The sequence below is a fragment of the Aspergillus pseudonomiae genome (assembly GCF_009193645.1).
Source record: "Aspergillus pseudonomiae strain CBS 119388 unplaced genomic scaffold BDV37scaffold_61, whole genome shotgun sequence".
In the NCBI taxonomy this organism is placed as follows: Eukaryota; Fungi; Ascomycota; class Eurotiomycetes; order Eurotiales; family Aspergillaceae; genus Aspergillus; species Aspergillus pseudonomiae.
Window position 1 is genome coordinate 98,610 of NW_022476053.1, and position 27,757 is coordinate 126,366.

General features: G+C 49.8%; 13 protein-coding genes across 13 annotated transcripts; 6 read left to right on the forward strand and 7 right to left on the reverse strand.

Moving 5' to 3' along the window:
* Position 1: 1 nt before the first annotated feature.
* On the forward strand, positions 2–469 carry BDV37DRAFT_285493 (cupin domain-containing protein; the record flags this gene model as incomplete). The annotated part of the gene is made up of 1 exon (XM_032087740.1): positions 2–469. One exon carries the CDS (start codon positions 2–4, stop codon positions 467–469), a length of 468 nt encoding a protein of 155 aa, XP_031938951.1.
* A 614-nt stretch (positions 470–1,083) lies between these two features.
* BDV37DRAFT_254445 (uncharacterized protein) lies at positions 1,084–2,422 on the forward strand. Its single transcript, XM_032082632.1, has one exon. The coding sequence runs from the start codon at positions 1,726–1,728 to the stop codon at positions 2,311–2,313; it is 588 nt and encodes a 195-aa protein (XP_031938952.1). The 5' UTR covers positions 1,084–1,725; the 3' UTR covers positions 2,314–2,422.
* Position 2,423: 1 nt separating this feature from the next.
* On the reverse strand, positions 2,424–7,231 carry BDV37DRAFT_254448 (hybrid sensor histidine kinase/response regulator). The gene is made up of 5 exons (XM_032082633.1): positions 6,491–7,231; positions 3,516–6,428; positions 3,151–3,463; positions 2,992–3,100; positions 2,424–2,930 (listed from the first exon to the last, which is right to left on the reverse strand). Exons 1-5 carry the CDS (start codon positions 6,583–6,585, stop codon positions 2,683–2,685), a joined length of 3,678 nt encoding a protein of 1,225 aa, XP_031938953.1. The 5' UTR covers positions 6,586–7,231; the 3' UTR covers positions 2,424–2,682.
* A 462-nt stretch (positions 7,232–7,693) lies between these two features.
* Positions 7,694–9,285, forward strand: BDV37DRAFT_177418 (uncharacterized protein). The gene is made up of 5 exons (XM_032079430.1): positions 7,694–8,092; positions 8,148–8,741; positions 8,793–8,861; positions 8,910–9,003; positions 9,066–9,285. The coding sequence occupies exons 1-5, from the start codon at positions 8,027–8,029 to the stop codon at positions 9,170–9,172; spliced, it is 930 nt and encodes a 309-aa protein (XP_031938954.1). The 5' UTR covers positions 7,694–8,026; the 3' UTR covers positions 9,173–9,285.
* A 590-nt stretch (positions 9,286–9,875) lies between these two features.
* Positions 9,876–10,595, forward strand: BDV37DRAFT_273504 (DUF3425 domain-containing protein; the record flags this gene model as incomplete). The annotated part of the gene is made up of 1 exon (XM_032085069.1): positions 9,876–10,595. The coding sequence occupies one exon, from the start codon at positions 9,876–9,878 to the stop codon at positions 10,593–10,595; it is 720 nt and encodes a 239-aa protein (XP_031938955.1).
* Positions 10,596–11,011: 416 nt separating this feature from the next.
* BDV37DRAFT_285498 (uncharacterized protein) lies at positions 11,012–11,561 on the reverse strand (the record flags this gene model as incomplete). Its single annotated transcript, XM_032087741.1, has 2 exons — positions 11,012–11,254; positions 11,367–11,561. The coding sequence occupies 2 exons, from the start codon at positions 11,559–11,561 to the stop codon at positions 11,012–11,014; spliced, it is 438 nt and encodes a 145-aa protein (XP_031938956.1).
* An 833-nt stretch (positions 11,562–12,394) lies between these two features.
* Positions 12,395–12,751, reverse strand: BDV37DRAFT_285499 (uncharacterized protein; the record flags this gene model as incomplete). The annotated part of the gene is made up of 1 exon (XM_032087742.1): positions 12,395–12,751. The coding sequence occupies one exon, from the start codon at positions 12,749–12,751 to the stop codon at positions 12,395–12,397; it is 357 nt and encodes a 118-aa protein (XP_031938957.1).
* A 2,891-nt stretch (positions 12,752–15,642) lies between these two features.
* Positions 15,643–16,103, forward strand: BDV37DRAFT_285500 (uncharacterized protein; the record flags this gene model as incomplete). The annotated part of the gene is made up of 3 exons (XM_032087743.1): positions 15,643–15,705; positions 15,757–15,961; positions 16,030–16,103. 3 exons carry the CDS (start codon positions 15,643–15,645, stop codon positions 16,101–16,103), a joined length of 342 nt encoding a protein of 113 aa, XP_031938958.1.
* Positions 16,104–16,473: 370 nt separating this feature from the next.
* BDV37DRAFT_296125 (ketopantoate reductase family protein) lies at positions 16,474–17,505 on the reverse strand (the record flags this gene model as incomplete). The annotated part of the gene is made up of 1 exon (XM_032090047.1): positions 16,474–17,505. The coding sequence occupies one exon, from the start codon at positions 17,503–17,505 to the stop codon at positions 16,474–16,476; it is 1,032 nt and encodes a 343-aa protein (XP_031938959.1).
* Positions 17,506–17,916: 411 nt separating this feature from the next.
* On the reverse strand, positions 17,917–20,408 carry BDV37DRAFT_285502 (uncharacterized protein; the record flags this gene model as incomplete). The annotated part of the gene is made up of 2 exons (XM_032087744.1): positions 17,917–19,410; positions 20,025–20,408. 2 exons carry the CDS (start codon positions 20,406–20,408, stop codon positions 17,917–17,919), a joined length of 1,878 nt encoding a protein of 625 aa, XP_031938960.1.
* A 340-nt stretch (positions 20,409–20,748) lies between these two features.
* On the forward strand, positions 20,749–22,540 carry BDV37DRAFT_296132 (general substrate transporter). The gene is made up of 3 exons (XM_032090048.1): positions 20,749–21,242; positions 21,294–21,368; positions 21,472–22,540. Exons 1-3 carry the CDS (start codon positions 20,765–20,767, stop codon positions 22,440–22,442), a joined length of 1,524 nt encoding a protein of 507 aa, XP_031938961.1. The 5' UTR covers positions 20,749–20,764; the 3' UTR covers positions 22,443–22,540.
* A 534-nt stretch (positions 22,541–23,074) lies between these two features.
* BDV37DRAFT_296134 (aldo/keto reductase) lies at positions 23,075–24,074 on the reverse strand (the record flags this gene model as incomplete). Its single annotated transcript, XM_032090049.1, has 3 exons — positions 23,075–23,612; positions 23,675–23,955; positions 24,009–24,074. The coding sequence occupies 3 exons, from the start codon at positions 24,072–24,074 to the stop codon at positions 23,075–23,077; spliced, it is 885 nt and encodes a 294-aa protein (XP_031938962.1).
* An 887-nt stretch (positions 24,075–24,961) lies between these two features.
* On the reverse strand, positions 24,962–26,410 carry BDV37DRAFT_296136 (lytic polysaccharide monooxygenase auxiliary activity family 9 protein; the record flags this gene model as incomplete). The annotated part of the gene is made up of 1 exon (XM_032090050.1): positions 24,962–26,410. Exon 1 carries the CDS (start codon positions 26,147–26,149, stop codon positions 24,962–24,964), a length of 1,188 nt encoding a protein of 395 aa, XP_031938963.1. The 5' UTR covers positions 26,150–26,410.
* Between the last annotated feature and the right edge of the window lie 1,347 nt (positions 26,411–27,757).

The following is a 27,757-nucleotide window of genomic DNA, read 5'->3' on the forward strand; positions in this document are numbered from 1 at the left end:
TATGGTCATTAACCCGCTCGTATTTGCTGAGATAATCGCAGCTTCTCCAATGCTGAAAGCTAAACCGATCGTGCTTGCACCAAGTACGATCTCTAATCTTGCATCTGAGTCATTCGAAGACCCTTCGCGAGGCGAGGTGTCGTGGCGCACGCTTTTCACTCAGCCGAAGACCCCAACGAACAACCTCTCTGCAGGGATCGCTGTCTGTCCAGGATACTCTGGGTACCTATGCAGCCATCACCATGCTCAGGCCGAGATATACTACATTCTTCGTGGTCGGGGAGTAGTGACTATCGATGGAGTGCACCACAAGGTTGAAAAGGGGTGTGCAGTGTTTATCCCGGGTGACATGGAACACTCGGTTACGAATAATGAGGAGGAAGAGCTACAATGGCTCTATGTCTTTCCGGAAACCAAGTTTAGTGATGTTGTGTATCACTTTTCTGGAAGTGGGAGGCCGAAGCTATAGTTGGATTAACTATTGGAAGTTGTACAATGAATCCCCCCTTCTTCAGCAGATATTTGCCTTTGGAACGGGGTACTTATATGTTCGTCATCCTTTTCATTTGGCATCGGTTCATACTACATCTCTAGTTTGTCCATAGTGGGGGAGCCTGTATCATGGACAGGGCTAGCGCAAGACCAGCTTGAAAGCTTTCCTATGGCATTACCAAGGACATTGACCTGGTTTATGACGAATGTAGACCAGGCAACAGTAGTACCGATACGTACCTACCAGGCTCTCTGCATGGAACTTCTGATGCTAGAAGATGTGGGTGTGTTAGGGTTGGATTGCGTTCGTCTTCACGTGGTACCGGTTCATTTGTCGTGACCTGTGACTCCCTCCAACTGGGAATTAGGACCAGGAAATGCATGATCTATAGAGGTATTCCTAGCATTATTGAGTATTATTTTAGCAGTATTAAGTCCTCTTGTGAAAGAGTCCGGCAAGTGTCCCGACCAATCAAGTGCGTCGCCACTGCTTCGACGTCGCAGATCGTGCGATACGTCATGCTTACGCTCAACCCTAGCGGCTTCTTTGTTTCTGTATAGCGCTTCCTACTTTATATTGAGCATCTCTTCCGCATACTGCTAGAGCAATAGTGAGTTTCTTACAGCATTCGATCACTCTCGTTCTACGCCATGGATCACCCGCGCAAAAGTGCCACCGACCAGTCGGTCCAGAACCACCATGTGGGAGACCCACCTTGCCCATCTAGAGGCTGTTTCTAGATTGGCCTTGAAGGCTGGAACATCCAGGGACACTTGCAGTATTGGTGTAAGCTTCTGCCTAAGCATCTAAGCCCTAGGTTGGCCTGGGCCAATGGAACACCTGCCCTGAACGTTCGAGACTTGTGCCCCACAGTTCGCGTGGAAATGGGTATCCGTTTCTGACATGACACATGACTGGGCCATGCATCGAACGGAGCAGTGGCTTGTATTGATTGGGGTGGTGGCCAATGTTCTCCATCTTTGCCGGCTCCACCATGAGGCATATATAGAGCTACACACCCCCAGCCTGCAGCCGTCTGCACCTGCGTTCTCACATTACACACACAATCCTTACTGTTCTTTCCATTCTTTTCTTTGATTAGACTTGACGTTGAGGTTGACCCTCCGACATTCATTCTCAAATCCACGTTTGCCGGCCACTCATTAGAGCCAAATCTGACTACCCTCTTTCTTTCCACGACACTCCTTGTCAGTCCTCATTCACGATCCGTGATGATGCTCTCTAAAGTCCTTCTTTCGGCGGTCTTTGCAATGACTGCTTTTGCACTTCCTCATCACTACCCCAGAGGTAGTCCTACCAGCATTATTCCGACCACCACTTCCGTCGCCGCCAGCTCTAGTGCCAGTGCCAGCGCCAGCGCCAGCGCCAGCACCAGTGGAAGTGGCAGCGTCCAGATCGTGAATAACCTCGGCAGCACCGTATACCTCTGGTCCACCTCTGACACCTCCAGTGAAGCGCAGACAATTTCCTCAGGGGCCACATATTCCGAGGCCTGGAAGACCGAGTCTACCGGCGGGATTTCCATCAAGATGGCAACCACCGACAGTGAGACCAGTGTCCTGCAATTCGAGTACACCGCGGATGGTGACACCGTGTACTGGGATCTCTCCTCTATCAACCTGGACTCCGGCTCGGAGTTCATCACCGCTGGCTTCTCGGCCACCCCGAATGATTCGAGCTGCTCATCTGCATCCTGCTCAGCGGGAGACACCGACTGCGCCGATTCGTATCAGCAGCCCGATGATACCGACACCAACAGTTGCTCTGCTAGCGCAGGCATCACGGTCACCTTGGGCTAAGGAGAGCACTTGGTGCCTCATTGGTGGTTGGACTAACCATTCTTGACCAGAGAAGGCACGGCGAATTTAGACGGCGAGGCAGGCCTTGCACTTTCACGGCTACGACGGATATTGACATTACGATGACTCTCTTTGAACTTAGAATAGATCTCAAACTCCAGATTACAATATACTGGGATTTACACATCAAAAAATAAGCTCTCTTATATGTGCGAGTCGCTACATATCAAGTCGTCGGTGATAGTGAAGCAGGAGACATTGCTGACCGTAGCCACTGTTATTCATCCCTCTATACCTCTGTTGCGCCCTTTCTATAAACTTGATTGCAATTATTATGTACACACATTTATCAGCACACTTTTCCTCACATCATGAGCTCATTTCGTCAGATACATCCTTCCCTTCAGATAGCTTCCGCAGTATTTCCTTCAATTGCTTCAGCGGCGTAGGCTTTGTGAGAAACATATTGGCCCCACTGATCATGGTTTCATGCTGCATAGAGGCGGACAGAACAGCAGTTAGTATGATTATAGTGGCAGGTGGCAACTTTTTCGTGCGTTCAAAATGTCGCATCTCGCGGGTGGCTGTCAGGCCATCCATGACGGGCATGGAGATATCTGTCACTTAGTTAGCCTTATCCTGCTTTATCATAATCCTACAGCAAAGGTTGCGACCAACCCATCACTACAACGTCATATCGATCGGCCTTAAACTTCTCTAAGGCGTCCCGACCATTGGATGCAGTCTGGTACTTGAACCCAGCACTCTTGACACACATTTCAATAATCTAAGCCGGACCGTTAGAACCAGTTAATCTCCCACCAGGAAGTGTCACACCTTAAGATTGACTTGGTTATCCTCTACGAGAAGAATGTTGCCTGACATGGAGTTCACTTGAGCTTCTCCTTCGCTGTTGGACGATTCTTGTTTGCCATCACTAGTGGCCGTATCATCGCCGTCAACATCAGTCTGTTGTAGATGCTCAGGTTTACTGTTATTGGCTTGGACTTCCGGTCCTTGGTTAGATCCCTGGGAGATCTGCCTGGCAGGTCTGTGAGGGCAGTCGTCTCTTTTTGGCGTTGACTCCTCAGAGCGACCTGACAAGCCCAGACAATGCTCGAATGCTGTTGAGAGAGTCTTGGGACTCACACTAGACGAAGTGGTCAATACGGGACCCTAGCAGTATGGTCTGAAACACTCACGGCTGTGTAAGAAAGATAACAGAATCATCCACAGTCTCTCCCAGAGCTTTCCAGCTACTGGTTCGTGCACTGAGAACAATCAACGGAAGCGACGGTTTGATTTCCGAGCTATCCGGTGCCGGCTCGTTGGAGCCTTGTCGATAATACTTGTGGTATTCATGCTCAGTAATAATAGCGAAATCCGGTCGTTCATATGTAAGTTCATCGTGACTCAATACCTTTAAACCAAACCATCCTGACACCATCCGTCCCAGACTTGACAGCACATCTTCAAATGTTTGCTGATCGAATCCTAGGTCGCCCATTTGAGAGCTCCTTGTGAATAATGAGACCGTCATGCCGTTTAGCCTGTCTCTCAAACCGGTATAGTCGGAGGATTGGACGGAGGTCGATCGTTCTGGTGGTGTCACAGGAAGAACGACGTCTACACTTGTCCCCCGACCGACTTCACTTGTAAATTTGATTTGTCCATTCAAAGACTTCACGATTTGGTGGACTAAGTGAAGACCAACCCCTAGACCAGGTGACGTGGTATCCTCTTGGAGAAAGGCACTGTATAGATGATTTTTAAGGAAGTCTTCAGACATGCCGCGCCCAGAATCACTGATTGTGATGTGAACTGCTGCTCTAGGGCCCTTGCCGTCCGTAATCAACGTGTCCTTCTTCATCAGTAGTCGAATGTATCCTGTACGCGTGTACTTGAGAGCGTTGCCAAATAGATTCATCACCACCCTGCGCCAAGCTCCAGCATAAACACTGAACTGCCAACTGTCCTGCCACTCAATATCCACAATAGTCATCAGTCGAGACTCTGGGGTATTGACATTATTCTTCATAGCTACCCCATTGTTGCCGTTTGGCCCGCGACGCTGATACTCTGCTCCTGCAAGAAGGCCCTCGATAACTTCCTGTGCCAGCACGCCCAGGTCTTCATCCTGGAGAAAGCCAGGCGCCGCTGATTGGGGTTTGGACACGTCTGTTCCTCCTTGTCGACCAGCCATATCCGACAGCCGCGGTCGGGTGAGAGTATTAATCTTAGCATAATCAAGAAGATGGTTTAACGTGTCTAATAATGTCCTCCCGCAACTGTATATGGTCTCGGTCAACGACCGCTGCGCGTAGGAGTTCACCATATCTTGGAGCAGCTCTACAGTTCCGAGTAATCCGTGCAAAGGCGACCGCAATTCATGAGATATAGAGGAAATGAAATCGCCCTTGGCTCGGTCGGCTGCCTCCAAGTCCAAGCGCGACACCTCAGCCATGACCGTGTTACTGAATGCCGCCATGTAAGTTAGATCTTTTGGCTCAGACAACACTCTGCCTGGATCGTCCGTCCAGACCAAATTGACTGTAAACCAGCGGCTTCGCTGAAAGTCCCAGACAGGAAAAATGGCAATGCATCTTGCGTCCGGTAAAACCTTCATAAGTTGCTTGATATCCATTGTCTCCTGCTGTACGTCTTTCTTCTGGGCCTCTGTAGTCTGTGCGCCACGTCCACCATTTTCTGAATAGTCCATCTCATCGGCTAGTCCCTCATAACTTAGCGCGATGGAGCCATCTTCTTCAATGTGGAAGATCTTCCCCTTGGGGTACTGGTCAATAAGATGACTCACAAAAGCGCCAGAGAGAGAGACATAGTGACTGTTTTTCAGATTCTCGGCTTGGTCAGATGTCGACGAGGTGAAGTGGCCAAGGACCAGACTTCTGGCCTCTTTCTCGTCATCGGCTGGGCCTGGAAACCCAGACTCTGGGCATGAGGCAGAAGGGACTTGGTCCTCGTCTACTTGGTTTCCAATGCTGTATGCTTCTGGTGTATCATGGGTAGTCTCGGTAGAACCCATAGTTTGTCGACGAGCATACACGCTTGCATCAATGAACATTGCCCCTTCGACATCCAGTGCCTGATATATCAAAGAAGCGGCGCGATTGACCACCGACCGGACACTAGACGGCGCAAGTGTCTCTTGAAGTTGGCTAGTGGTAGGTGAAAGCCTGGGGCGCTGCTTTTTGCTCTTTTTGTTATCTACCTCGTCCTCATCCTCCTTTTTACTGTCCTGTTGGTTCCCAAATTTTCGGACAGGCGATCTATATTTGTGATTTTTGTTTTCTTTGGCTTTACCTGTTGTGGCTTCCCCATCCTTGTCCATCCACTCCTGTTGCTTTTCGTCCTCATCGGGGCTTGACACAGAGACCTGCAGTTGCTCCAACCGCCTGTTGACATGTGCCATCTTTGAGCCGTATTTTTTGTCCGGGGAATTTCGACTATAGAACCACTCGTTCAGATCTGACTTGCCTCGGACAAACAAGCCCAGTGCCCGGACCATCTTCTCCTCGCGATACTCCTCTCGCATCGCGCGTTGAGACAGCAAGTGATCCATAACCGTTGCCGAGAGTTCTTTCAAAAAATGTACTTGCTCATCACGGACTCCATCTCTCGGCCGGTCGTCCAGCACTGCCACACTCCCAATGACATATGCATCCGGGGACTGGATGGGCACTGACACGTAAAATCTGTTGTGCGGATAAGCAGTTACCGATGGGTGGTGCTTGAATCGCTCATCTTCAGCAAGGTCCGTCGCAACAAAAATGTCCTTTTCGTCTTCGACAAATGATCTCACTGCATGGTAGCACATTGCGATCTTCTGGCGTGGCAGGCGACGAACGCCCAGCCATAAGGCTTCCGTTCGCTCGCACCTCTCAGTGCCGCGCAAGCTAAGTCCTGGAGTTGCTTCCGCAACAACGTGTTGCATGCTTTTATCAAAAAGCGATATCAGGGCTCTTTGAGCTCCCATTCGTAGTGCAGCGAGTTGCGCAAAGACCGTCAAGACATTGTCGCGTGACACGTTCGGGTGGGTTCCGATAGACTGTTGAGCATGCTTCTCGGAATCTGAAAAGCCCCAATAGGGAAGATAGCTGTATCATTGTGTTAGACGTATTTCACGCGAAGATTGCGACGGAAGGCAAGGTTTGGTTACAGATGCATCTCTCGTTCCCGAGCTCCCTCGCGACTGTAGGCGTACTTTCGAGGGCCCCCTTCCCAACCTCCCCCTGAACTTTCACGGGAATGCATTTTTTTGGGGGGATATCTAGGCGTTCTCTAATTGACGCAGTGACAGAATGCGTAAAATACCCTTCCAATGTCGTTTGAATTGTGCTAACAGGCCTGTTTAATTTTCTGTTTTGTGGCAGATGCTACAAAGGGGAGATAGTACATCCCCTGCTGTTCAACCACGCCGAAGTAAAGGAAGACTATATATGTCACCTAGCAATATCTTAACGCGGTGTCGGGATGGTGACGTGGAGAAACGTGAGGAGGTTTGTGATTCATGTTATGTTGACAAACAGCTCCTCGGCGCGTAGGCCATTTTGAGGGCTGAATCGCGCAAGTTTATATACTCGCTGATTGAAGCCACACATATTCTGGACCCTCTGGGTGATGCTAGTCCGCGATGACGTATAGGAGCAAGCCAGGATTCCTGGAATGGGTAGATCACATACGTCGACATCTGCTCTCTGCGATATTGAGTGGAGAGTCTGATTACGGAGCACTTGCCAGGGTTCTTTTATCCACTGACGTCATTCGTGGTGGTAGTCGGTGAGACTCACCGCCTTCCCTTGTAGTAAGCATCAGGACAAGTCTGTGAATCGAATTGCCATCTTTTCTTGGCGTACCTGAAGACTGAAATCGAACCTGGTATCTTCGTCGGGTATGTAAGGAGAGGGCACGGCATCATCAGCTGACCCTTTACACCCGCCAGTTTCCGTCTCCTGATGCTTGCATGTTCCTTATTACATTCACAGTCTAACAACGCCTTAAGATTTAGCCTGGACCATACTGCACCCATCAATTAGCAATGCCAGTAGAGAACTATATATCTCAACAGACGGTGGCAATTTCGTGAGACATGGATTGACAGTTGCTATCACAGAAGCTTTCTGCGGTTACTACTCCGTTAGCCGAGGAAGCACAGTTACAATAACTAATGGATTTTCCTTCAGCTTCAATGTTTAATGACATGATTAGGTGCTCTGCTGCCTTGTGTCTTATGGAATTCCGTCACTCGATACTTTTCTTTCCTAAAGTTAGAACAGGCTTGCTTAAGGATTGCTCTCATATCGGTTTCAATTGCCGATGAGACACTACTTTCATCGAACCTAGGCTACTATAGTGCATATTGAGGCGAAGGTAGAGCTTGTGTGCATAACATCAGTCGTGCTGGATGCACGGAGGTAAACTGGATCGAATGATCTTCAGTGGAACTTCCAGAACGAGATATTGAAACTTAAATGTTGACCTTCGCCCCACCAGGTTTGTCCAATTAAAAAGTCTCAACTTTAATGCTGACATCTGGACTGTCCTTGTATAGATGAGGATGGCGTAAAGTGGGAGAGGTACGTGAATCCGTTGCAATCGTGGGCTATATTAAGTTCCGCATCTCCCTCTCTCTTCGGTGGAGGAAGTTCAGACACTTCCCAATTTCCTGGTTCTTCATCCTTGCTCTCAATCAACAATGGGCTTGTTTTCCTCATCAGAACCTCCCTTGACTGAGGCAAATCTTAGTGACCAAAGTGGCAAGGTATGCGAAGGACATTTTGAATAACATCCATATACTGAAATAGCGTGGAAATTAGACTTTCCTTGTCACTGGTGCTACCTCAGGATACGGCCTGCACTTAGCATCCATTCTCTATCAACATGGGGGTAAAGTATATCTTGCTGCCCGCAACGCCTCCAGAGGGGAAAACGTAATCAACGATATCATGAAGCGTTTTCCCGACTCTAAAGGGCAAATGGTCTTTTTACAGCTCGACCTCAGCGATTTATCAACAATCAAAAAGTCAGCCGAAGAATTCTTGACGAAGGAATCCAAGCTCCACGTTCTCTGGAATAATGCCGGCGTGATGATCCCTCCACAGGGATCCACAACCGCTCAGGGTTATGAGCTGCAGCTCGGCACGAATGTGATCGGGCCATTTCTTTTTACGAAGCTGCTCTATCCAGCTCTTGTCAGGGCTGCAGCTGACTCTCCTCGGAACTCAGTGCGCGTTGTATGGTTATCCTCTTCGGCGGTCAGGATGGCCCCGACCCCGGCGATTGACTTTTCGAATATAGACTACCGCCAGGACGAGGGAGCTTGGACAAAATATGCAAGAAGCAAAGCAGCCAATATCCTACTAGCCGTGGAGTTTGCGCGGCGCTCCGAAAAGGACGGTGTCGGCAGTATTGTGGGTCTTTAGAGCAATATCGTGTCATGAACCCTTACTGATTCCAAGTAGACTCTTGATCCGGGCACTGCAATGACTGACCTACAGAGGACAATGCCCTGTTGGCAGGTCGCTGCTGTCGTAAGTCCAACCCACAGACCAGCAATATCACCGCTAATGCTCCTGTAGAAGCTAATCGCCCAACCACCGGAAGTGGGTGCTTATACCGAGCTTTATGCCGGTCTTCAGCCTGAGATCGAGTCTGTTAAGTATGGAAAATGGAGTATGTCCCAAAGCCCGACCAAATTCCCACAGCAGATCGAACAGGTTTAACATGTGCTATAGTTGTCCCCCCGGGAAAGGTGGTAGCAGGTCGCAAGGACCTTTTTGAGGTGGGATTATGTGAGAAATTCTGGCAGTGGAATGAGGAGCAGATCCGTTCGTACTTGTGATGGGGTGACTTTTCTGTAGTGTTTACTTTTGCTGGCCCTATAATTTATCTTAATGAACGCCTTGGTAGGGGAGATAGTAAACCTTGTTACTAAGGCATCCATGCTTAACGCCGATTATATCCGGCTTATTTCCACCAGACGCAAGACGTCTGCTCTTGTACCTGAACACCACCTGGCAAGATCTCGACGCTATTAACTCCAACAATATCCTTCTTGCCTGCCCCTAATGTCGGACGATACAAAGTATCCATATCCATGGATGCGCGAGCGCAGACGAGAGCAAAATGCACGGGCTAAGCGGCGAAGTCGTAAGTACGAGTATCCGTTACCTGCGACGAGTCAATTAACCGACGGGAACCAAGGTCAGCGACAAAAGGCACGACAAGAAGCAGGCCTCGAGGTCGTGAAACAGAGTGAGGGCCAGCTTGGGCGAGCGGCTTCAACAGTCTCTGGACCCCTCTGCCATGTTAGCAGCCCCCCTGCAATGTGAGAATATGGAATTGGATCGCGTGATACACGCCAGAAGCTCACACCGTTCAGCTCGCCTTGCGGTATACATCATCACCGAAGTGCTAAGCCATACTTTTTATACCGAGAGCTATTAGGCTATTTCGCTAGCGTTTCTGATCTAGAGAATGTTGCGAAAATTCTCGACGCGGAACAACTCGGGATTGCTTCCATCCTGAAATATGGTATTATTTCGATGGGCGGAGCCCTTGATAACCATTTGTTTGATCTCGCCAATCAAACATGTTTTTTTTGCTGGCTCCAGTTGGTTAAATCCGAGCTCACAGTGCCTTTTAACATTGGATTGGTCTTGTACTCGGGAGTTCGTCTGCTATCACAGATGAAAGGACCTCCTCGGTGGAGTATCGAAGCCGTAGGCATTAGTACGGCAAGAAGACTATCGCAGATCGAACCAAAATGCAGCGATCTGAGAACAATCAAACTCACGAGCTTCTCAAGTACGTCTGCCTTTCTCGAAAATGCCAAGCAGTTAGGGCTATCTTTGGGCGATTTTGTAGACGATGATTCGGAATCGCCCTTTTGTTCTCGGTACCAGCCCATTTCCTACCATACTTTGGCTGCAGATCTCCAGCCCATCCCAGAACAACTGAAGTTTCCCCATCATCCCTATCTTGACATTGTACCATTTCCCTCCTTTCGTGCCAAAGCATTGACAGCAATCTCATCCGGGACCCCGGCGTTCAGCGAGGATGAGCTGTGTTTTGATCTGGCGCATGATAGCATGCGGTGTTGGGGCTCAACGGCGACGTCTTTACATGGCCGTGGAAATGGGACCCCTTGGGATGCGCGCAGCTGGGAGGTCTCCCCCTGGTTCTTGAAGAAATGGGGTTTCCTGGTTGGCAATGAGGATGACGCTATATATCAAAACAGTCTCTGGTGGTGGTCCCAGAGGTAGAGTCAGTTCTGACCGAGGTTGCTGTATGGCCACGATCGCCTTTCAACTATATTAACGGTGTATCGGGAAAAAAGACTGTCTACTTGAGATAAGGTAGAAAGGGTCTGGAATCTTCCCACGCAAATAATTGTTTATTTGTTTTTGAGTGTTTCGGCTTTCTTCAAATATATCATGGGTCCTAAATTCCTATTCCAACATCTGGCAATTTTCGATTGTAACCCCATTTCCAGACACAGGCAGTAAACTCGTTAGCTGATGGAGAGGTTTAGTCGCTGATTTTAGCAACCAGTGTGGCTACCACTCTAGTAGCCTATACAGAAAGAGGAAGATCACACAAATAATGCTGAGTGAGCCGCCTTGCCATGATGGCTGTCGCGGGACACCGTTCTTATTCGAGAAAGTCTCCGAAATATTCCTCATTTCTTCATCGGTGAGATCCCGGTAGCATATGGTGATCTGCCACTGACTCGTTCCACAGTGGCTCCCAGCACTACAGTAGCGACCGTTGTCACAACATTGGCCGCCTTTCGGGTGGCATTCTCCAGCACAGCAGACCGTGTTGGGTGGGCAAGGCTGCTTAGGACAGCATGTGTACCCTGGTCGCAGGCAGAACCCATATTGACAACAGTGAGTGTCCATCGGACAGCAGCCTCCGATGTCTGTGGGTAGCAATCAGCATGAAGAAACGGATCCGCAAACTTTTGGAACGCAGTATGAGGAGATGCGTTTTCACATACTCTGACAGTAACCTAAGCCAGCGCCGCACTGCACCCGTTGGCCCTGAGCCGATCTCTGAATCAAGGGTGGTACAGACAGGAGAGATTCGGCCTCGAAGTATTCTGCGGATACATTGTTCGGAAGGTCATATGTGTCGGTAGCAAACGGACTATCCTCTCGTAGGCCCAGGACACATGTGGGTGCAAGGAGCAAAATGAAACAGTATAGTATCAGGTACAGGCTTGTCATAGCGTGTTGAACGTGAAACTTTACCTTTACTACGGAGTCTTTTGTCACTTCGGAAGAGAACGGCAATAAGTATTGAGTACAGGACCATGGTCAGCCGTAAGCCGACAGTCCCTGCGCCACGCAAAGCCAAGACCACGACTACAAAGAATACGATAAGAGGTGGCTGAATAAGATCAAAGAAACCTTTCTTAGTCGAGACAGTGGAACAGCCAATTATCCTTGCGCATCGCCTGCCGTGGTTATAACGCATGGTGAAATGAATGGTAAGGAACATTCCCACTGGTGGTCAGTGTCCTAGGGCTCCGTGCTCCGTGGACGTGCCATCGACAACACGAGAGAAAACTATAGGTTAGCCTGCTTTTAACAGCCAATTCCATTGTAGCACATATCTTAATAACACTGAGTATATAGTATATCAGAGCGACCGTTCATCTATCTGCTGTCTATTGAGACTGATCGTATCAAACTAGGTTGGATGCTGATACAGATAGCAGCGGATAGTTTATTGAATACACAACATCAGGCAGAGCTTTTCTACGACTGCCAACCCTGATATTGAAGGTAACATATCCATGCTAGATATTCCATTATCTGAACATAGCCTCAACCATGAACATATATCCTGAAAGCATTGGTCCCGTAACACAGCCCGACCTTTTCAGACCAACGTCCCAGACCCCATTCCACTGTCCAGACCAGGATGCCATGATCTGATATCCCAACGGCACTTGGAGAAATGCCATAGTCGCTCTAGATATGGTATGAGTATCGCATTCAAGTCACAATGGATATAGCTTGTCGTACCTCTTTTCTAGCTTCGGGATAGTCTACAGTCATGTGCAGACCGCAAAGTCATCGAGGGCAGGTTTCCCGTTCGTAAAGCGGATGTCAGCAAGCGTGCCTGGCGATGGCTGGCAACATTCCATAAACCCGTTCTTAGCCGCCTTGTTCTTGAAATGTTGACACACAGCCTGGCCGGTTTTGGCCGTCCCTGAGGCTGCACTGTATTTCATACAACAGTACTCCGTCTTGGAGTTAACATTCGAACCGCGTGGGTCCTGACAGTGACAAATGGAGTTGGGAGGAGGAGTAGGGGGTCTCTGCTGGATGAAAGGGGGAGGTGTATCGACTGCGACTGCTGAAGCAGAGATCACAAAAGTCGAGATCAACAGAGTAGTGAGCAACTGCATTTTGAATCAGAATGGAGGCTTGTGAAGGTAGATACCACCGGTCGAGAAGAATGAGCTTGAGAAAAAAGAATTGACCGAGTGACGAGCGGTTTTCCTGGCCTTTTATCTTCGTGATGACGGGCTCTTCCAGACGCTCACCAAACCTGAAACGTTGCTTCGGGTGAAGGCAGAACTATGATCCCAGGCATCAGGACAAGGGTTGAAAGTACGAGAAGGGTCAACTTGCGACAAAGGCTGTGTGGATCCAGGTCCAACTCGTAATCTCCACCAAGGCAGGTAAAAAAGGTGGCTTGGTAGATGCATGGTATACTTGCGTCACGTCTCAGGATTCCGATCAGGCGAGGCTTGGACGGTTCAAGTATGTGTGATCGCATATCACGTAACCACTGGTAGAGCTCAGAAGTCTTCGATTTCATAGTCACAGTTGTATTTTTTTTTTCCCACATGGCCATCTGGTACGGCTATCCAAGCTTTGGGAGGGAACACAGATAGCGGGTAAAGCCTTTGCGGTGACACGGAAAATCGGATATTCTGCATCCATTGACCCATTCGCTTTCTCCACCATTGTCAGGCACCCTTTGTACTCTAACCAGTGATATCAAGCAAGCTTTCCGCGTGGTAGGAGGTTGTAGTTTGCGCTACGATCCTGATCGAACGCCTTGCACAGAACCTGGGCACTCGGGCGTTGGATGTAATCGGTACATCGGGCACATTCAACAGACCGGGCGTATCCATCTTTGAATCTTTGATAAAGAACGCAAAGCAACTAATTAATTGACTTTCAGGTGGAAATGATCTGCTCGCCCCGCAAACCCTTCGTGACAAAGGTAGTGCGGCTTCTAGCGCTGATCATACGGGAAATGACGGTCCTTAATGCTGATCTTGCTGATCTACTAGTATTTCCAGAGCTGGAGGAGTGTTGGCGTTAGTTATTAATAGAATCAACCGGGTCATTGCCTATGTTCTGTAGGTTCGTGGGAAGTCAAAGGAATAGTTGTCGATGCTGTGTTGTCAAGACGATATCGCGACCAGGACATATCCTCTCCGTCAGATGTTGGGGGGCATACTATATCCGCAAATTGCAGGTTAATAGATATTAATTCCATAATATATCCTTGGCCGGATATTTTATGGATATCTGAGCTAGTATTCCTCTTGCTTAACCATCTATATACAGTAGTCATTTGAAACTTATACCGCTTGTTAAGATAACTTTCAAACATGATGTAACTATCTAATAGAATTATACAAACACAGTACAAGTCGCGAGACCCGGTCTATTTGATCTGTTTCAAATCTGCTTGATGTTTGAGAATATCCAGAATATTGGATGGAATACTATATCTACAAAATTAAGGATCGAGCATGTTGGCACAGTGTAGCAGTAATGAAGCAGAAGCCATATTTTTTTCTATTTTTCATCTTTGGAATAACGTAGATGCTCGTGCTTGTACAGCGATGACTGCGATCAATCGAGTACTTCAGGACACAATTAATGAAGTTTGCGCAAGATATGGGGGGATATATGTATACTCACACTCACCGGCCGAAGCATGTCGACAACTCACCTTTATTATTCCACGAAAAATGACTAACCAGATCGACTGTGAATCCATGTGTCATCGTACCAATTAACGACGACGACGACTTACGTCCTGGCGATGGTTCGGGTCACTCCCGATACACTTGGCGAACGGGAATCGGCAGCTACCGACCATTGACTTCGACAGTGCCGACAGTACTCATGCACAGTTGTGGAGCAAGAGTGGAGTTCTCCAACGAGAGGCAGGTCTCCTTTTGGAGTCTTTCATCGGAACTTATATGACTAGACTGGATAGGTTAGGTTAGACCCAAATCCATCACCGGTCGGTGGAACCGAGAGTAAACAGATCAGTTCTCCCTAGTAGCGACCGTTCAAATTCAAATAGATTGACCCAGTGCCGTAGTCTATATGAGGAAGGCAGTTAGGTCGGTTAAGCCCGTATAGTACTCTGTAAAGTGGGTTTGCCTAAACGACTGAGTTGGCACAATGTCCATCGCAGGAACTCCTAGAATTGGCAACTCGGTCGAACTTGGTTGAACCAAGATTCACATGGCGATCTACTCGGTTGTTTCGAGAGGCCACTCGGCTGTATTCCCCCGCAATGACTGAATCCATTGATCTTCACTCCCACTAGCGCTTGTCATATAGCACAATGGGTTTCGCGGTAGCCGGTGAACAAGAGTAGTGTTCTTTAACACGCCCGAGCGAGGATTGAGTACGAATGAGTGAAGGCAACTGTGATTCAATCGAATACCTTCATCTTCAGCTGGTACTTGTGCTAACGAACTTCTCGCTGGCACTAATGGAGCGTAGTAGGCGGTGCCAATTCAGTGTGGGGACATCTCCAACTGACCGGGGATTCAGTATCCTCCGCCCAACGGTGGTGAGCTGCCGCCAAGTTTGCGCTGGTGGAAACACCCTCATACCACCGGGGAAACTCAGGCGTGTGATGGTAGTTGAGATGAGTGGATCCCAGTGCTATACAGCCAGAGAGGCTTCTGATTGTACGAAACTGGCTAGTTGGAGACGAGAAAGCGAGTACACATCGTGCTATTATGGTCTTGGAAGAGGACCTACTCCACAGCTATGGCCCAATATTCAAATCATCATGCAACGTGTCGAGAATGAAATCAACTCCTTGGGGGCCAAATTCAGGTATGATGAACTATGCTGAGATGAAGCGCAATGTAACTACGAGCATGAATAAGGAGGTCTGGCAAAATAGCTCGGAGAAAGCTATATAAGTGACCATCTCCCTCGGGAATCCAGACAGAATCATCAAGCAATTATTCCTCATCGCCAATAATCTCATCTTCCTGTACCAGCATCTCTTTATCAATCAGTCACAATGGTTAACATTCTCTGCCTCGCTGCCTTGGGCCTTGCTGCCCTCTCTCAGGCTACTACCCTGGTATATCCTTTTCCCTTGGTTGTCTCGTAACTGTTGTCTAATCCTCCAAAGCATGTCAACAAGGGTTACATTACCGTTGACGACGCCGCTGTCCGCAGCTCCGTTACCGTTAGCTCCCCTATTACCATCTATGCTGGGTTCGACGGCACCTCCACCAAGGAATACATTAAACCTGGCTGCTCCTTGGAGGCTTCTTGGCCCAGTGACTATGGTGATATCTACTTTGGTGCGGACAACTGCCTCTACGATTCCAATGGTATGCTCGTCGTAACAGTCTTGTCCTGAATCCATGTGCGAATACCGACTGACAGCTCCATTCAATAGGCCAGAATATCAACGGCCAGTGCTGCAAGGACCCTGGTGACTTGTCCGAGGTCAAGAACCCCTACTACGGCTAGGGTGGATTGTGTAACTGATGAGGCGGCGGAGGATGGAGAATGATGGGACCGCCTATGTACTCTACCGGTGAATTTCATCTCAGATGCAGGGCAAATGGATTATATTCTATCAATCTTGATCAAACGACGTAGCCTTTCATATGTGCTACCTACGGTCTGATGGCAGTAACAGTGGAGTGGATTGTAGGCGAATGACGACCGGAGACTTTACCTGCTCAGATGTAAACGCCACACTTGGGCGAGTCCCCAGTCCCCCAGAGGAATCTTAGTTCTCTACGGAGTAAGGCGCAGTGTCATTGTGCATATCTGACCATGGTTCAGCACTCCTGCCTCACCAATCGGTAATATATGAATCTGTAGCTTTTCATACTTAACGAGATAGACTACTCTTAGACCGGATCAGTTCAGTTAGAGATGAATTGGCCACACAATCCACCCCCAGTTCCCTGCCACGCTTGATTATCCAGCCATTAATAAACTCGATTTCCGTCGGTCTCCCTTGACGGATATCCTCCCGCATGCTGCTGGAGTTTCCCGCTGTCTTTCTGATCGTGTCCATGACGACGGCCTCCAAGGACACGGGGGAGAAGCATGAGGGATCATCGGTAGCAAGATTCTGGAGTTCTGGCAGCCGGCCAAACACCGTTGATATCTCCTCCAGGAGGCGGTTTATTAACGGTCTGACCTGAGCCATCTCGGCAATAACGCCATTGCGAACATCGAGCAGCGCCGTGAGAGGATTGAGGATGCAATTTGCTGCCAGCTTGAAAAGCTGATCGCGCAAAAGGCATGTCCATTCCAATTCCTGGCAATTGAGAGCTGTTGATCGGAGCAGGGTGTCGATAAGAAACCGATTCCTCGGCCGGGATACATCTGAGGCATCGGCGTCTACAAAGCCGAGGGAGACGCAGCCATTGCGACCAGCCAATACAGCTTGGAAGGCCGCTTTCAGGTAGACGCCATGCCGAACGATTCCGAACATATACGTTGGGCGTGTGGCTGGGTCGGGAAATAGCTGCTCATTCAATGCTTCAACTTGGCCCATGCCATTCTGGAATAGGCAGATAACAGAATCTCGCCCGAGCCTTTCTTTGACAGGTTTGATGGCGTCTACTGTCATTGACGATTTGACTGTGACAATCAGGCAAGGGATTGGCGATGTGGGTGTGACATCGCTCCCTAAGACCTCAACATTAAAGCCGGATTGATCGTCTGGATCTCCGTCATCCCCGACCTGCAGGCTTATTTTCTGTCCCGTGGAGGTGAATTCGCTGTACAGAGACTCTCGATGAAGCAGGAGTGTAATGGGGGGGTTATCAGCTAGAGAGTGAAGAGAATGGGCGACAAAACATCCGATACTTCCAAGCCCTAAGATGTAGACAGGGGAAGAGTTTGCTGCCATTTTAGAACAGACGTACACGATCGAGCATGCATGCAGGAACTCAAAGGCTTGAATGCATCTCTCCGGTCCCTAGGAACTCGTCTCGACAGCCGAGGAAATCCCCACCATGAGTAATCGATTGATTGCGGGGCCGAAGGCTGGCATCGGACAATCACCGAGTCACCGATTTGAAGCGTTCTCGGCCATTCTCGTCAAGGAATGAAGAGTTTCGATTTACATTAGCTGATTGTGGTACTAGTAGTATGAACCCTGGTAGATGCATGTGGATTCTAACCAGGCTAGCCTGTTCAAAACAGTACTGCTCAGCAGTAGTTACATTTAGTATAGACGTGAATAATACTTGCTATTTTAACTAGGATGTCTAAGCCTGAAAGACCATGTAAGTCAATGGTGATATACACGGTTAGATATCTACAGTTCGTCGTGACTCTTCTGTTTGTCCCGAGCTGATCCCGAGCCTGGCACCGTAAAGATGATTCGACGATAGGACACCACGTCCCCGTCAGAAACCTGTAAAATGAGGTGCAAGTGCTTGTCGCTTTCCGGGTGGGTGTTGCGGTCTTCTCGTCGTATCACCTGGCTCGGGGGGATTGTGACAGTGATTCGGGGGGAATCCGTAGAACTCAGGGAAAGCTCAGCGACATCTCTCCGGGGATTGTTGTTGTTGGAAGAAGGTTCCAAGTACTGCCACCACTTGAAGGTCAGGCTGTCTCCGTCGGGATCGCAGGAGTCCGTTGCGTCCAGCACGACCTCCTGGCCTGGCTCCACCGGGATCTGGATAACGCGACGAGTCCTGTCCCCGTCGACCGTGACAACCGGGGCGTGGTTCGCGTCAGAGAACCTGGATGCGATCGTCCACTTCATGCGAGCGGCAAAGTCTCGCTGAAACGCCTCGCGCCATCTCCAGACGGTGACATGGGATCCCATCATTGTTCGCCCCGAATCATCCACGATGGTGTCAACGCTGTCGGCAAAATGGCCTTCTCCAAAGGTGACAGGCCCATACCGACCACCCCATGATCCCCACTCTGGATGTTCCGGGTCGGTGAGGCCGTTCGGGAGAATGTGCAGCAAGGAAGGGGTGTCGCCCTCGAGGATGAAATCCGCATCCGGATATTTGGTACCTAAGGGACCAACAGCCTGAATGTTTTGCTGGACCCAGGCGGATGAGATGACTTCCTTATTAGCCTTATTGGGGAAATGATAGTAGTCGTCACCCGAAATGCCGCCCCATCCAGCCACGGCATAGCGATTGAAGTGGTGCACACTGGCAATGTAGAACAGGCTGGGCCAGTTGCGCCGCATCCAGGTTCCTGTGTTGTCCTGGTCGGAAATCGAATACACACGTAATTTGGCCACGAAACGATCGAGATCCGCTGGCGATCGGGTGGCATTGACGTGCCACAAGGCCTGCGCCAGAACCGACGCACCACCCCATATGAGGACCCAGAGGGGCTCTTCGGACTTGTCAACCGCATTGATCAACAGTGTTGAACCACTACTATCCTTCCCCTCGCCAACGCCATCCATACCGTACACGGGCAGTCCGGACGCGATTAGACTGTGCATCTCGCTGGCGTCGGGCCATCCCGATGCATGGTGGCGGAGATACGGCACTGATATTTCAAAGGCATCCACGATATCGTGCATGAGATCCGGTCGGGTCGTATCGTTCAGCCAGATACTGGTCGTCGCCACGAGACCTTCCAGGCGTAGTTCATTGGAGTACACCATCAGGCGGACCAAGGACTGCGCATCGTCCGGCTCGTTGTCGATGTCGCTGAGCACTAAAACCCGCGGCTTATCGACCGTCGAACTTGTACATTGCGATTGCCACGACGGTTGAACACACAGGCCCGCCACAAGTAATAATGAAGATACCTTATGGAACCACGCCATGTCGTCCTGTGAACAATGAGGAACAGTAGTATAGATTTGGCATCTCTGTTGCGAGGCGCTGCGCCAAGAATTTATGAATGACGATGGTGGTGGTTGGGATTGCCTTCTTAGAACGCACAGTTGAGAGCCAGCCGAGTGCTTCAAACTTCCTTATTTGATGTGGACCCTGCTTTACTATGTTCGTATTAGTTTATATACTAAATCAGTTTAGCGTGGGTGGCGCCTTTATCCCGTCAATCAACATACTATGCGGATGGTTAAGGCTACTTGTAGAATACGAGAAACATCACATCGCAACTCACGCCGTGTTATTGACCTCTACATGAAATGGAGATATTTGTGTACATCACCAGCTTTTCATACTAACTACCCATTGCCCAGAAACAGCACCAAGTGATCCCCACCACACCATTCAAGCAGATATATATCTCTCTCAGTTTGCGAGATCACAACCATCCCAACACCTTCTATTTGACCATCGTGAAGAAAGTTAGAAAGATATTCCAGCCGAATCCCACACAAGAGGCAACAAGGACGCGGGACTCCACAGGAACCCAAAGGAAGTTGCACAAAGAGCAAGCAGGCCAGACTTTCCAAGCATTGACGATCAAGGGCCAGACCTTCCGGTTGACTTCGGCTAGCAGCACAGACGCACTGGTGAATCGGGTGAAATTGGTGCAAACCAAAAAGATCGTATTCATTATGAAGAGCCCGATTGTCTGATCCAGAATTATCTTGTAGGCAATATTCCGCCACTGGATGGTCTTCTGTAGGGCAGTTGTCTTTTCTGCGGCCGAGTACGACGGAAATACATCTTCTAGGAACTCCTGCCAATGGCAGTTCACTTGGGCCTGGATCAGGCCGAAGATAGCGAATTCAACGACAGCCTTCCAGTCTAGCGGCTGAGCTGTGGGATTGGTTGAGTAGCGGAAGAGCTGTGCGGTGAGGTTTGCGGCAGACTTGAGGATGGCCGATTGCACGATCGTCTTGGTATGACGGGCCATGACGAGTATTATCCACTAGTAATGAATGAAAGCAATAGGAAGAAATGCCTTGGAAAGAGCGATGCGGGTTAAAGTGAGCGATAACGCTGCGACGGAAAGTTAAGTACATAAACGCAGCCACCCATATTGGCTACAATTGCTTTCTATGTCCGCAAGGACCCCAGAAAGGTCGGCTTCATCCGACATCATTTCAGGGATTTCGTGGGGGCACAGCCAGTGCTTCAAACTTCCAAATTTGTAGATGTCTGGGGATTATGCGGGGAAAGGAATGGCCCTATAGAGTCGTATATCATGTTCCATTAGCCTTGATTACCCCATCTCTCACCCCATCTTCGTCCCACTTTTACTCAGTACCTATGCTCTCACATATGTTGGAACAGCTGAAGGCCCAGCCGCTGTATCAAGACCTCAACTGGAGGCTTGCGCTCATCGGCGGGGTGTCGTCCCTGGGAGCCCTGGGGTTTGGATTTGACAACGGGTGGTGGGGAGGCGCATTGGGTCTTTCCCAGTTCCAGAAGAAATATGGAGAATATGATGACGCCCTGGGGCATTTCGTGATTCCATCCCAGAAGACATCGGTCGGCACAGGTACAGGCTCGGCCGGAATCATTCTTGGCTGCATCATGGCCCCAGTGGTCGCATCCAAGCTGGGCCGGCGTAATTCGTTCTTGGTCCTGTCGCTGCTGATGTTAATCGGCATCACCCTCGAGGCATCCGCGGTGACATCCTTCTGGCAACTTGTCGTTGGCCGAATCATTGTCTACTCGGGGATTGGTTTGGCATCGAACTGTGTACCACTGTACTTGTCGGAGTGCTCCCCACCACGTATTCGAGGTATGGCGACAAGAGATATAATCGTGAAAGTACCGTCTGACGTATATATAGGTGCCTTTCTTGGACTGTATAGTTTTTTCAACTCCCTGGGCGTTTTCCTGGCTTCTCTTGTGGTCTACCTATCGCGTTCCAGAACAGATAAATGGCAGTATCTGTAGGATGCATCCCTGTTGATTTTGAGTTGGTACGACGTGATATCTAACTTCGCTAGGGTTGTCATAGTTGCTAGTGCCTATTGGATATATTGCATTCTATGCATTTATCCCCGAGTCGCCTCGCTACCTCATTTACCGTGGCCGTTTTGAAGAAGCGGAACAGGTCCTGAGATCGCTATCGAATTACCCAGACACGATTCCATATGAGGTAGAACTTCTCAAGGCCCAGGCCGAGGAGCAGCAAGAGTTACACAAAGCAACGTCCATCTGGGACTGTTTTAAAGGCTCCAATCGGAGACGGACGATAATTGCTATTGGGGTCCAGGTGCTGCAGCAAGCCCAGGGCGTTTCCTTCATTCAGAACTTTATCGTCACCTTCCTGGAGCAGCTGAAATTCCCTGATCCCTTACGTACCAACCTGATGGTGACCGGCTGCAGTTTTGCTGTCCATATCATCACGTTCTTCAGCTTTGACAAGATCGGTCGTCGATACTCGTTGTGCATCGGGGCAATCCTCCTCGGTGGCACAATGTTTGGAACTGGGATCGCAATCGCCGCCGGAGATACAAGCCACGGGTCATCACCTGCAGCAACGGCATCCATTGCACTCTTGATTCTTTGGTACTGCATGTATGGCTTCACCTGGGGCCCCGGCTGTTGGGTTGTGGCGGGTGAAGTATGGACGGGCCAGTTGCGCGAGCGCACGCTATTCCTCGCCTCGATGGGTAGCTTCCTGACATCGGTCCCGATCAATTTTGTCAATCCATATGTACAGGCGCGGCTAGGAGGGTCGGTGACTTTCATCTATGGTAGCTTTTCCGTGGTTGCGTTAATCTGGGTATTTTTGACGGTGCCAGAGACCCGGGGCCGTTCCCTCGAAGAACTGGACGATATGTTCCAGGCGGAAGTCCCAACGCGACAGTTCAAGAAATATCAATGTAGTGGAATCGGGGCGCATATCACTGGTGCTCAGAATGTGCAAAGCAAGGAGGTTAAGCTGGTTGAAGAGGAATGGGTGGAGAGCAGGGGAGACACAGGTGTCTAGTAGCGCTGACTATCGAGGGTAAGGCTCCAGAGAGTTACACGATCTACCAGAAACCCTGTCGCAAGCTAGGACTACTACATGGGGCTCGTGCCTTGCACTACAATATTTTGTGCCAGATGGAGGATATTAGTGCATTTTATGCAGGCCCCGTGGGCTTCGTGAAAGAGAATGTTCTCTCCTCATGAGACAACTCGGGGGGTAAAACATCATCCAGCGTCGGTAGTAATAGACCACACCTGGCTGAGCAAGTGCCGAGGATTCGTTCCAAAAGTGTTTCCTATTGGCTGTCGAATGGCGGCCCCTGTGTGTGATAGTCATGGTGAAAATGCAGATGTAGTTGAGGAAAGGGCATCATCCAGATACATAGACCCGGGACCGAGGGTGGTCGCCGTACGTGGGGTTCATCCAAACCCCGCATTGATCAAGACGGTGGAATGTGGAGCAGCGTCCGTATTGCCGAGGTGAGTCTCGTCTAGACCCGATTCGTATGAACATATCATTCCTCTAAGAGAATACCGGTGCTGCTACTGATGTTCCTAACCCTGCAGAGCACATTCTCTAGCCGAGAGAGTGATTTTCAATGTATTTATCTATCGTAGTAAGATCATAATGCACCGAAATATTGCCTAGTATTACTCCTCGCCATTCTGCTTTCGCCAAAAGACCCGGTAGTGGTGCCCCTGGCCGAGCTGTGAGATCTCTCTCACCTCTTCTGGGGTCAGCTGAAAGGTGAGAACATGGAGAAACTCCTGTAGTCGAGATTCCTTGCTACTTGTGGTGACTGCCACATCTCCGCGGTCGATGGACCATCTGAGTAGAATTTCTCCTTCCGTAACCTTGTACTTCGCAGCGAGTTCCGCCACCTTTGGATCCACTGGTCCTCCTGGTGCACGCAAAATGGGCGTCAAGGGACTGTAGCTCGCTGTCTTGATCCCCTTGTCCTGCTGGAAGCGGACCAGCTCTTCTTGCTGCAAATAGGGGTGGTGCTCGATCTGGTTGATGACGGGTGCAATCTTCGCGGTTTTAAGTGTGGTCTCCAGATGTGACTGGTGATAGTTGGATACACCGATCGCTTTGGCCTTTCCAGCTTCCTGGACCTTCTCCATGGCTGCCCATGCTTGCTGCAGCTCCCCGTCATCTTTTGCGAAGAACGGTGAATGGATGAGGTATCTATTGCATTCCGTTAGGCATACAATCCATTTTATTTGAGATCTCGTCATCCCTGCACTTACAAGTCCACGTACGCGAGTTGAAGCTTGCGCAAACTCTGGTCGATGGCACTTGGGATATCCGCAATGTTTGTAATCACCTTAGTTGTCACGAAGAGTTCTTCGCGTGGAATTCCGCTCTCCTTAATTGCTACACCCAACTCGGCTTCGGTGCCGTAGACTTCGGCGCCATCCAGGTGGCGGTATCCCAGTCGGATTGCGGTCTTGATCGCTTCGACTAATTCGCGGTTGACTGAATCGTCCCTACCCTGTTTGTACCAGGCTGTACCGGTGCCGTAGGCAAGCTGTTGGCATCGATTAGTTCACCAGAAGCCCCCCAGGCTGCGGAACATCTTACAACTGGGATAGACACATTGTCGTTCAGCTTCACACGTGGGGTTTCGGGGATCGAATGGCTCGCCATTTTGAGAACAATGTGACAGGAGGTGAAAAAGCGGGCAAAGTGTGGGCTGTCAAAGTGGGTGGACCCGTTATTAAGAAGTCCAGGAGTGCCGTAATTCCGCATACAATCACGTCTTTCATCAATTCGTCATTCAGCAGTGGGATGTGGAGCTGATCCCCCACTCTTCACACGGCCAATCCGCATGCTACTATTCGCGCTCTGGTGCTGCCATGGCCCACTTGGGCCTGGCTGCGGATAATCATTGAAGTTGCAGAAACCAGGGTTGCCCATGACCACGTGGTGCCCTAGATCAATTGCAAAGGAAGTGAACACGCGGGTTGATTTTCGACCCACATTCAACTAGTATATCTTCCAGGAATATATTGTCGTCGAGATGCGTAGTCAAACTAAAGCATTAATTCCGAGTCTCCCTGGTTGGTTAATTGTATTATCGTGTGGGTCTGTCTCTGGATAATACTCGCAACTGCCTACGACAAATTTATATGCTACGCCGAAGCAAGCGTGGTGATCATAAAAGACTCCGAGAATTGAGATATTGAGTTCTAGAAACTTGGGTAGGTTTGCTTTGTGCAATGCCCCTATATTGCTCAATATATATTCCGTCTGCTGAATGGCCATAGTATAATAGTTAAGATCCGACGTTATTTAAATTTTTAGGGCAACACAATCAAGTATTGTTTTTAAGGAGTCCACCTAAATAGACACAGGAGATGAGCTCTACTAATGGCACTCAATTTGCCATGATGGTAGTTAAGTGTAGCAGGGGGAGCAGAAAATAGCGAGGATGTCTAATACAGCATCAGATACCTGGATCACTGTACAAATTCTGCCAATCCCCGCACATCTCGACCTGGAACGCATCGTGTTGGCATATCCCGGCGCTCAATCTACTGGCGATGACCATGGGCCCGACGATGGCGAAGGAACCGGGTATCGCGGCGTACCTTGGCAGCAGAAATAGTCAGAGTGTCGGAAATACCAGCCGTGCACGCGGTGCCAGCTGCCACGTTTTGCGATGCATCCCACTCTCCGTTCACGCAGCGCTGGAAAGCTGTGCCACCGTTGCAGTACCAGGCACCCTCGTCACTGCAAGAACCACTGAGGACACCCGGGGTAGTAGAAGAGGCTGAAGAGGCCGTGCTAGCCACGTTATCAGCCACCGTCGTGGTCGTGGTCATCGAAGAAGCGATCTGAGTCGTCTGGGATAGAATAGATGGTTCCACGGCGGCGCTCGTCTCGACCGTGACCTCAGTGGGCGGGGTGGTGATGGCAGCGGCAGTGGTTGAAGTGGTCGTGGTCGCAGCTGCAGCCGCAGTTGCAGTAGCCGTGCTTCCCGCGGTATAGAGAGAGGGGCCAGGAATGGTATAGGAGCTGAGACTTTGCCAGATATCGACATAGATACCAGGGTCCGTGTCCTTATACAGGGCCGTACCTAGGGTACCACTCGGTGCTGCAGTCCCACTGCCGGTGACTTGCAAGTTGATACACTGAGGATAGTTTTGAGCGCCGTCCAGATCTTCAGCGCCATGGAGAGCAATAATCTCGTGACGAAGGACATAGTAGCCCGCCTCAATATCCGTGGGGATGGTGATGCTGCGGCTATAGCTGTCGTCAATCAGTTGATCCGAAGCCCATGTACCGGGGATGTCCGTGTCATCGATCAAGCCTCCCGCGTCGACCTTGAAGAACTCCAGCGAAGTCTTGTCCACGTCAGAGCACGAGCCACTACATTTGGCCAGGTAGGTGATGACCGGGCCATGGTGATCGTCGGGCCAGGTGTTCCAGGTCATTTTGACCGTTCCACCCGGAGCCACCGGAGCGGAGAGCGCAGCAGGCGCAGAGCCACGGTGGCAGATGATGTCGGAGCTGTCGTACGCAGTAGGCGCGACATAGCCGTCATCGGTTGCATTGGTGGACCAGGCGATCAGTTCGGGGGGGTCGGACTCGTAGTAGTAAGTGTCGACCAGGTAGCCACCATAAGTGGTACCATCGACCTCAATGCTCGAGACATAACCGTGACCCGCGACCAGCGAAACTGAGGCCAGCAGCACACTTGCTACTTTTGAGAGAGACATGTTCAGTCAACCAGAATAGATAATGAAGGAGTGCAGGGCAAATGACTTCAGTCAATGAAGTCGCCGTAAGTATGTAAAAGAATGGAAGGATACTTCAATCAATGAAGTTTCGCTGAATAGACGAGACAAAAACAACCCTTCTGAAGAAAAATAGCTGGACCTTTCTATCCTAGTAGGACTTATCAGCCTATTTAACCAAATCCCTACCCTGCCTGTAGAGAAAAGGATTGAGTGAATGAATCACAGAGTCTCCTGGGTGCCCTAAGCGAAGGACCACCAGTTTAATGAATCAGGAGTGTGCTGAAGTCTCCATTTGCAGCACTTTTGATGCCACACTGTCGCCTCCCCGAAAATGATGGATCCTAACTGGAGACGGGGGCGTCAGCTACATGTCGAGCTTGTCCTAGGACTCTCGCCATGTCCGGTGGAAAACTGGCAATAGCCTGTAGACGGCACGTAAGCTTGGCTACATTCAAGCTTCTAGCCAAACACCGAGTGTCTGAGAATCGCGCCTAGGGGCATTGAAATTGCACCGACGATCTAAGCGAGATCGGACATCGGATGCCGGTACCAATCATTAAGGGTAGCCCACACTTCTCCACCGGCTAAAAAACCGATGACGCAGCTTTCCTCACCCCGGAGTGAATGGGCCAAGGGAAAAATTAAGCCCTTGGGAGTAGTAAGTGAACTAGATCTGCTGAGGATCTTGGCCGGATCCAAAATCTGGGAGCCTTACAGTGGGTGGAAGTACCTTGCAACGCTGTTTCTTCTTTCCTGGCTTCATTCTCTCTTTGGCTTGTTTACATGGCAACAGCATTGACGCGCCTAACTTTTTTTTTTGCTTTTTTGCTTTTTGTTTCAGCCTTGATCAGTGAGTACTCTCACAGGATTTAAAAAAGAAAAAGGAAATTCCGACCACAGAAATCAGGGCTGGGCGGGTAAACACTCAGGCGGGAGAAAGCTCACCAAGAGACGCGATGCTATACAATGATGGACAGCGCTGCCAATTCCTGTTCGAACCGGAGTGAGGTCCGGATCGGAGTGTGACAGCCCTGGATTATTACATATATAGACACTTTCAACGTCGTCCTGCAACTGGCGAGCAACAGCTTTGTCCGCCAGTGGTCAATCAGAACCCCTGTCGTCGATCGCTTCAACAACGTGCAGGGTAGAGGTTGCCTCAACAGGATCATTTGTAGTCATGGTTTCCTGGCCAACATCACTGGCAAATGCACTGTCGTGGAGGGCATCACAGTGAACCGCGGTCGTGGTGTGGGCGAGGTGCTTAGTGCTTTGTTGACCCTTGCCCTTTTCTCCCGCGGTGTCGAGTGTTTTGGTAGACGCAGGAACACGCCTCCATGACTAAACAGAGGGTGGAAATCGTCGTAGGGCTAGACTAACTCTGTGCCCTAGGGTTGAGGCGCTAATAGCTATGATTCATGAACAGCCCCGAGGAGGTCTATAAGGCTAGTCACCGTTGACGTCTTCGCAATCGCTAACATTTTCCCAGCTGGGCCGAAGTTTTGTTACTGGACGTTTGGCTACAGCCATAGTGGAGTCCCAAATTAATATGGTCTAGACTGTCATCATGAGGCCAGTGTTACTTAA

Coding starts and splice junctions, on each gene's coding strand:
- BDV37DRAFT_296132 (XM_032090048.1), top strand. CDS start 20,765: ATGCTCTCACATATGTTGGAACAGCTGAAGGCCCAGCCGCTGTATCAA. Junction 21,243..21,293: donor CTCCCCACCACGTATTCGAG/GTATGGCGACAA, acceptor ACGTATATATAG/GTGCCTTTCTTGGACTGTAT. Junction 21,369..21,471: donor TCTTGTGGTCTACCTATCGC/GTTCCAGAACAG, acceptor CATAGTTGCTAG/TGCCTATTGGATATATTGCA.
- BDV37DRAFT_254445 (XM_032082632.1), top strand. CDS start 1,726: ATGATGCTCTCTAAAGTCCTTCTTTCGGCGGTCTTTGCAATGACTGCT.
- BDV37DRAFT_177418 (XM_032079430.1), top strand. CDS start 8,027: ATGGGCTTGTTTTCCTCATCAGAACCTCCCTTGACTGAGGCAAATCTT. Junction 8,093..8,147: donor TTAGTGACCAAAGTGGCAAG/GTATGCGAAGGA, acceptor CGTGGAAATTAG/ACTTTCCTTGTCACTGGTGC. Junction 8,862..8,909: donor GTTGGCAGGTCGCTGCTGTC/GTAAGTCCAACC, acceptor ATGCTCCTGTAG/AAGCTAATCGCCCAACCACC.
- BDV37DRAFT_254448 (XM_032082633.1), bottom strand. CDS start 6,585: ATGCATTCCCGTGAAAGTTCAGGGGGAGGTTGGGAAGGGGGCCCTCGA. Junction 3,464..3,515: donor GTTATCTTTCTTACACAGCC/GTGAGTGTTTCA, acceptor CACTTCGTCTAG/TGTGAGTCCCAAGACTCTCT. Junction 3,101..3,150: donor ATAACCAAGTCAATCTTAAG/GTGTGACACTTC, acceptor GGTCCGGCTTAG/ATTATTGAAATGTGTGTCAA.